The following is an 8,200-nucleotide window of genomic DNA, read 5'->3' on the forward strand; positions in this document are numbered from 1 at the left end:
GTGGGTGAAGCGAGTTTGAAATGTTCAAATTCTGTTCTCACAATTTCTTCCCCCACTCTCTTTCTGTCCTGTTCTGATCTTCGAACTGAAATTAAATTACAATGCCCATTATACTCGTCATTGACCACCATTCCCTCTAGGTATTAAAAAAAATATTTTGTTTGACCTCTTAACAAATTTAAAGTGTTACATAATGATACTTCTGGTGTTCGATAGTGACCTTTTTCTTTAGCCATATACATTCTGTTATGTGATCTTTGTAGTTTTTCTTGATTTCAGGTGCAGTATGTAATTCAAGGATATCACAAGAGAAGAGAATACATTGCAGCTTTTCTCAGTCACTTTGGAATGTGAGTTCTGTTTTACCCTTGAAGACTGTACTTACTTTTTGACATATGAAGAAAAGTTAAGTATACTGGTGAATTATGGAACCATTTTGTTGCGAGCACTGGCTTGTTCTATAACTTGTAAAGGCGCTGAAAACAGTGGCACACCCCTGTGATCACAAGAAATTAGCTACCAGCACTAATTCCTCTCTATTTCTTAATTACTTGGGATAATTCTGGTTCTAATCTCACAAACAAGCACAGACAATCACCTTATAATAGGCCATAAAACACAAGGCACCAGGACGTCTCTGGTTTATTAACACACCTTAGTACAGCAGCAGACATGGCATTCTGGCATGGGATGGAGCTATGACATCAATTTATTTGTTAAAAGGTAATGGGCTATTAATGCTGTTTTTTTTGGGAAATTTGGTTGTGTGGTTTTAGTAGGGCAGTGCAAGGTTTGGGTTGGACTTCATCTTAAAGTATGTGCACTTACAGTGTACTTAACCAAATTACTGGTTGATGTGTGTACTAAATATGAACTTGCATTTGGTTTAGCGCTAGTACAGTAGGCCTACCTAGAGGTTTCACAGTATGTAGTATATAATACATACATACGTATGTACAAACGTAAATGTTTATTTTTTTAACAACACATCCCAGCCATCCATTACATGATATACCCTGTCTCAATCAGCTCCCTAGTTCATAAATCAGTATTTAGTGTACACAGGTTCGGGCACTGGTAAGGACCCTGGCTCACTACACATTCTTTTCCTGTGACATTTAAGTACATTATGAAAAACACTTTCGATGTGTGTTTATAAATTAAATATCATTAACACTTTCAAAACTTTTGTTGCATTTCATGATGTTTATTGAGTTGGCTCGGGCGTTAGACATTTAAAAATAGTGATTTCCAGTAAGCGAACATAGGGTGCATTGATGCTTACTGGTTTTTGCATTGTGGGAATTTCTAGGGAATAAAAGTTTCAGTGTACTAGAAGGATTTTGCGATTGAGACAGCCTTTAAAATGGTCAACTCCCTGATTTACTGAACAAGGGACCTGAATGAGACACACCCATATTCTCTGAGATGAAAAACATGATGAAATGTTCCTATGCAACATATATATACTGTATAATATTTTATGAGTGCTTTTAATAGCTATGAGTGCTGTTCAGTATACAAATAGTAACTCAGTGAAAAGGAAGTGTGTAAAAGCATGTCTGCTCTCCAATCAGCATCCAGGACTGGAATTATCCTTTTTATTATGACCTGTATTATCCAGCCACATAGTAAAGCATATTAAGACAATAAAACTATAATATTGAATATTTCTTTGTTTTTGTCCGCACAGGGGGGTGGTAGAGTATGATGCTGTGGGGTTTACCAAGCTCACCCTTTTGCTAATGTGGAAAGATTTCTGTGTCCTTGTACACGGTGAGATACACAAACAACACAGATCTTTATGCATTGTGATAATAGCACTAGTTTTGATTTGATCAGATCAGTAGTTGAACTGTGCTCTGTTCTGTCTTCCTGTAGTGGACCTGCCTTTATATTTCCCAAGAGATCAGCCTACCCTCACATTTCAATCAGTCTATCACTTCACCAGCAGCGGGCAGCTCTACTCTCAGGTGCAGAAGTCATACCCCTACAGTCCACGCTGGGATGGCAATGAGATGGCCAAACGAGCCAAGTAAGAAAAAATTAGCAAAGAAAGAGCTGTAGTACTTCAAATTTTCACAGATACCTTTTGTTTTCTCCTTGCAAGATAATATTTCTCAGATTTGGGTTTGCTTCCTGTGTAATGCTGATCTGAATGCAGTGAAAGCCTCTCTTCTGCAGGCCACTGGAATATGTAGCGTGTAAATTAAGTAGTGTTCACCTTTGGACTGTTCTTCCAACCACACCTCATTCCTGTAGAGCACTTATTGCCCTGAGTGTGATAAGTGTCAGAGATAATGTATTCACTGTTTGTGTTCAGCCCATATCTTATCTTGGCTTTAATAAAGCAATAACTGCCATGATTACTTCACCACCCTGCATGAAAATGTTTTGAGGCTTTTTCATTTTTTCAACCGTATCTTGTCCTCTAGATTTCTTCTCTTATTCAAACACATTTAATCACATTTCCTCCCTTTTTTAATAGTAGCAATGCCAATAACAATGCTAGTAAAAGACGCAGACCTTTTAGTTATTGTATCAGAAAGTCAGGGTATTTTCAGATGTAGGTTTCTACAGTACTTGACATTGCTGTTGTTTGTCTCTTTCTTTTCTCTCTCTTGTTTTTCTCTTCTCCCCAGGGCTTATTTCAAGGGCTTTATCCCTCAGTTCCAGGAGGGGGCTTTTGCCAATGGAAAGCTGTGAACATACAGAATTTGGTCTCTAATTTTACTGCTGACTGTTGGAGTTGAATGTAAGGTCTATGAAGTGATTTCTGTTTATTGGAAAACCTGTAACTCAGCTAATGTCTTCTGGGCCACTTTAATGTTTAGCCTTTTGACCTCATTAGCAAGTGGTACATGTAAATGTACTGTATGTACTTTTTCATGTCATCTTTTTTTTAATTTGTTGCTTTATTTGTGTTTGCCAAATGTTCTTATTGGTGAATTACAACAATAAATCATATTTCTTTTACTGTCCCCAGTTTCAAATTTTGTATTATTAATAAATTTCTTTTTACACAAAATTGGTTTCATAAAGAAATGAGTGGCAACGTTATCAACATAAGTGTGTTTGTTATAGGGAGTGTAGTTATAAAGGGGTGTGTGGAAGAACCTACAGCTAAGGGAGGGTGAGACTGTAAGAGGGAATAAGAGTTGTTTTCATCATTAAGCACAAAGGTCATTGTCAGGGGTCTTCTTTGGCCTGGGGGTCCGGCCTCTTCTGTATTTATTGTTGGTTATGTAGCAGCTGTCATGCCTCATTTGGAAGCACAGAATGAATGTATCTGGGGCATTTAATAGCATCAAGTCTCCTAATAAAAATGTTATTAACAAGATTCTATTGGTCTGTTTTCAATTGTGTCTGTACTTGACCCTAGCCTTTTTCTATCTGCTGTCTAACTGTCCTAGTCAGACTTCACAGTGACCGTTTTAAGAGGTGGTAAGGGAGAGGTTTTTTTCTTTTTAAACCAGCATTCAGATTAATAAGAAAGTGTTGTTTATTTTGGACTGGGTGGGCGGGTGAAATACTTCCTCAACTGTATTTCATGTACATATCAGCAACATATAAAAGCCTAGGTTTTATGTTAAAAGTTTATCTCAGAGGCCTTGAAGAGTGGCAGTAGATGAATAAACAGCTGTAAATGAGGTGTAGCATGAGCCTGTTTTCTTTCGCTCTACACTTTTAGTGTCAAGGTCTTGCTTGCCAACTTTGATGTTAATTCCTTTAAATCCACTAATCCTGCTTTATTTAAACTAGGGCTGCAATGACGCATCGACGTCATCGATTACGTTGACTACTAAAATACGTCGACGTGCGTGAAATGCGTCGATGCGTCGTATTATTTAAGTTTATCTGCTGTAATAGCAGTTTCTGTTCCCGGGCGTGTTTAAGTTAATCAGCAGAACAAGAGAAAGTATAATACACCCGACAAACAGCGATCGAGAGCCTCGCTCGGACGCAGTAAGTTAGTGAATGGATGGAGGCATTCCCCCTAACGTAACCCCCAGAATGCCATCATCACAGCATGGACACGCAATCACAAATGGACAGAGAGGGGCACGTAGATGTAGACTTTCATAATAAATGACTTTATTTTAACACTACGCTTTACATGAATGATTTACATTAACGCTATTGTACTAGTGTAAGTTAGTGTATGTAAACCTTTGCAGATTGCGACCCTGCTTAAATTACTCTTAAGCTTCAAAAAGGACTAACTATCATGAAACCACCAATGCACTTATGTCATTCGATAGCTTTATGCGAGGAATAAACCAATATAGCATAATGAAGAAACTCTGACCTCCGCTGGTGCTGTCTGTCAATCTCCAGTCAGCATGCGTGTGTACAGTGACGGTCAGGACGCTACTCTTTCCAAGATGTTCCAATATTTTCATTATTCTTCATAATGACAAGATGATAGTCTATGGTTTTGTTTATAATGTATTTTGCTAGAGACTGTGAGTTACTCGCTGAGTGTAGTTTAGCTTATTAGAAGCACTGGAAGCAGTCTGAATATTTTGTCTTCATACGAAATAACTCTTTTTAAACCTCTGATTTAACTAAACTGTTGGATTGATGCAACACTATGTGTTAAACATGTAACATATCATCTCTTCTCGTTGTGTTCTAACTATGATTTACTTTGGGGAGCAAAATGATAACAGGTGTTGTGCCTAGAAATGCACCCCTGCCAGATTATGCACCCTTCCTCCCCACAATGGTTAGGGTGAGGATTAGGTGTTAGGGGAGGGATTAGGATTAGGTGTGGGGAGGGGTTAGAATTAGCCAATCGGACAGCGTGTTATAGAAGGAGGTGCATAAACGCATCATTGTGCGTCTGGGATGCGCATAACTGTAAATAACGAAGCGAACGCAACGCATTAAGCGCATCATTCTGAGTTCAGGGTGCGCGGGCTCGCTTTAACATCACTCTGCATTAGAGTCTTTTATACGGTGATAGTCTTGTACAATAAACCGAGACAGATAGTAGTATTTTAACTTTTACTCAATTACACCATGAGACTGAAAATAGAGTCGGATATTACTTGGAGGAAAAAAATACAGAGCATGTATCATGCTCTAGTATTTCATAAACATATTTTTAAATGTATTTACATTTAGTCATTTAGCAGACGCTTTTATCCAAAGTGACCTACAGATGAGGGAAACAATGGAAGCAATTGGAACAACATAAGGACAACAAAAAGCATAAGTGCAATAAAAAAAAACTGGTCTCATATAGCCTACCACAGTATACAGAGCTAAGTTTATTTTATTTTTTACCTTTAATAAAGTACTTAAGTACATAAAAAATCTGACTTTTTTACTTTTTAAATTAAAACTACTTAATTAAAAGAAGATAGTGATTTTAATATAAACACGGATTAAAATGTTAAATCAACAATATTTATTTATAAGATGTAGTGGAGTAAAAAGTATGATATGCTTTATAATGTAAGAAAATACTAGAACTTATTGTTTATTTGCAAAGTTTGCCAAAGGATTAATAAAGTAATCCCAAAAATCTTTATTAGATTAATAAAAAATAATAATCGTTAGATTAGTCGACAATTAAAATAATCGTTAGTTGCAGCCCTAATTTAAATCATCTTGATGGCAGCGGGCCAATAGAAAACAAAAAGCTTAGCCATCTAAATGATGCCCAGATTCATCAATTACCATGGTATTGTCATTCCAAGCTAGCAAGTTAACCTCTGAAGAAATTGCTGCTGACAGTTGCAGTTGTTTGTGGCTATTTTAAAATTACTTTAAACCTCTTAATCTGAGATTCGCCTTATTGTGATATGCATATTTCTAGAAACCTTCAGAGAAATCCCAGCCACAATCACCTGATGTTTCCTCCTCCAGGTTATCCCTGTTCCTTTAGCATAACTGTTAGAGCATTGCACTAGCAACCCAAAGGTTGTTCTTTCAATCCCAATGAACACAAATACTAATAAAAGACACACTGTAAAACTTTGCTGTAGTTTTGCAGCAGGTTTGCCAGTAACTTACTTTAGATTTAATTACTACTTAATACTACTTTCCTATTAGTACGTCGCAGAATACACAAAATGTACAACATGTAATAAACCCTTCTCCCAAACATCATAAAATAGAGACTGTGTCTGTCCCCCGGATTAGCAAACATAAAATAATGCGTAAACCTCTAGAAAATAATTTAATAAATGTTAAACAAATTAAACATGAACAAAATACAGATAATCAACTGTTACGACACGGATTGCTAAATATTAGATCTCTCTCTAATAAAGCACTTTTTTGTTAACAATATGATAACAGATCATAAACTAGACATGCTCTGTTTGACAGAAACATGGCTAAAACCAGATGATTATATTGCTTTAAATGAATCTGTCCCCCAAGATTATTATTATGAAGGCAGAGGGGGCGGCGGTGGTTGTCGCAGCACTTTACAATAACTCTATTAGCATTTCCCAGAAATCTAACTCTAACTACAATTCTTTTGAAGTCATGGTGCTTCATGTTTCAACACCTAATACTAAGGATAAAACATTTTTAAAAATGTATTCTGGCTATTGTATATAGGCCTCCAAGGCACCACACAGATTTTATTAAATAATTTGGTGGGTTCTTATCAGAACTAGTACTGGCCGCAGATAGATTCCTTGTCGTTGGTGACTTTAACATCCATGTAGATAACGATACAGATGCCTTAGGAATAGCTTTCAAAGACACTCTTAACTCCATGGGCATTAGTCAACATGTGTCAGGACCCACTCACCTTCGTAATCATACTTTAGATTCAATACTGTTTTACGGTATAAATGTGGACGACGTTAAAATCCTTCAACAGAGTGAAGACCTTTCGGATCATTATCTGGTATTATGTTTGCTTCACTGGCCTACGGCTGCAAATAAAACTCCTTGTTACAAATATGGTAGAACAATAACTTCAACTACCAAAGATGCGTTTCTCGATAATCTGCCTGAATTGTCTCAAATCTCTAGCATGAGAAATAACGTTGAAGATCTTGACACTATCATTGAAAATTTTAACTCCACCTTCTCGGAAATGCTAGACACAGTTGCTCCTCTACGTTTAAAGAAGATTAAAAATGGCAGCCCAACACCGTCGTATAATGAACACACTCGGGCTCCTTTAAGAAAACTAAATTAGAGGTATTTCCTACAGCATGGAAGGATAGTATTCGAAAATACAGGAAAGCCCTATAAACGTCTAGATCCGCCTACTTTTCATCACTAATAGAAGAAAACCAGCACAACCCTAGGTTTTTATTTAACACAGTGGCTAAATTAACAAAAAATAAATAGTCAGCGACTTCAGATTCTGGATCAGTGATGAATTTATGAACTACTTCACAAATAAAATCCAAGATATTAGAGAAAAAATTATAACAATGCAACCAGAAGTGAAACCAGCTGAACAATCTAACTACAGCGCCCCTAAGGAGAAATTGCAATTATTTTCTACCATAGATCACGATGAACTGTCTAAAATCATTAGATCATCTAAATCAACAACATGCATGCTAGACCCTATACCTACAAATCTACTGAAAGAGATGCTCCCAAAAATTATAGATCCTCTTCTTAGTATTATTAACTCATCTCTGACATTAGGACATGTGCCTAAAGCATATAAGGTGGCTGTTATAAGTCCCCTTGTCAAAAAACCCCAACTCGACCCTAGAGAACTAAGGAACTACAGGCCTATATCGAATCTACCTTTCATATCTAAAGTTCTGGAAAAACTAGTTTCAACCCAATTATGCTCCTTCCTCCAAAGGAATGACATCAATGAAGAATTCCAGTATGGATTTAGAGCATGTCACAGTACAGAGACTGCTTTGATCAGAGTTACAAATGATCTGCTATTGGTGTCTGACCGAGGTTGTATCTCGTTATTGGTGCTGCTAGACCTTAGTGCTGCATTCGACACCATTGACCACAGCACACTCCTACATAGACTTGAAAATTACGTCAGCATTAAGGGAATAGCTTTGAAATGGTTTAAATCTTATTTATCCTACCATTTTCAATTTGTAGCAATAAACAATAAGGTGTCACGCAAATCGCAAGTCCAGTACAGTGTACCACAGGGCTCAGTCTTAGGGCCTCTGCTCTTCGCATTATACATGCTACCTCTAGGAGATATAATAAAGTGACACGGAGTTAGCTTTCACTG

At 37.0% G+C, this 8,200-nt stretch overlaps 1 protein-coding gene across 3 annotated transcripts in view; it reads left to right on the forward strand.

Moving 5' to 3' along the window:
- The window catches only part of LOC130560501 (BRISC and BRCA1-A complex member 2-like), a 28,765-nt gene extending 25,407 nt beyond the window's left edge, over positions 1 to 3,358 (forward strand). For all 3 annotated transcript variants that reach the window (XM_057344322.1, XM_057344324.1, XM_057344323.1), the window contains 4 exons: positions 280 to 350; positions 1,694 to 1,776; positions 1,882 to 2,035; positions 2,643 to 3,358. In XM_057344322.1, coding sequence (XP_057200305.1) covers positions 280 to 350; positions 1,694 to 1,776; positions 1,882 to 2,035; positions 2,643 to 2,706 — 372 coding nt within the window. In that variant the 3' untranslated portion in view covers positions 2,707 to 3,358. The remainder of the gene's footprint in view (positions 1 to 279; positions 351 to 1,693; positions 1,777 to 1,881; positions 2,036 to 2,642) is intronic.
- Positions 3,359 to 8,200: the final 4,842 nt, after the last annotated feature.

Source organism: Triplophysa rosa, linkage group LG10, assembly GCF_024868665.1.
Source record: "Triplophysa rosa linkage group LG10, Trosa_1v2, whole genome shotgun sequence".
Lineage (NCBI taxonomy): Eukaryota > Metazoa > Chordata > Actinopteri > Cypriniformes > Nemacheilidae > Triplophysa > Triplophysa rosa.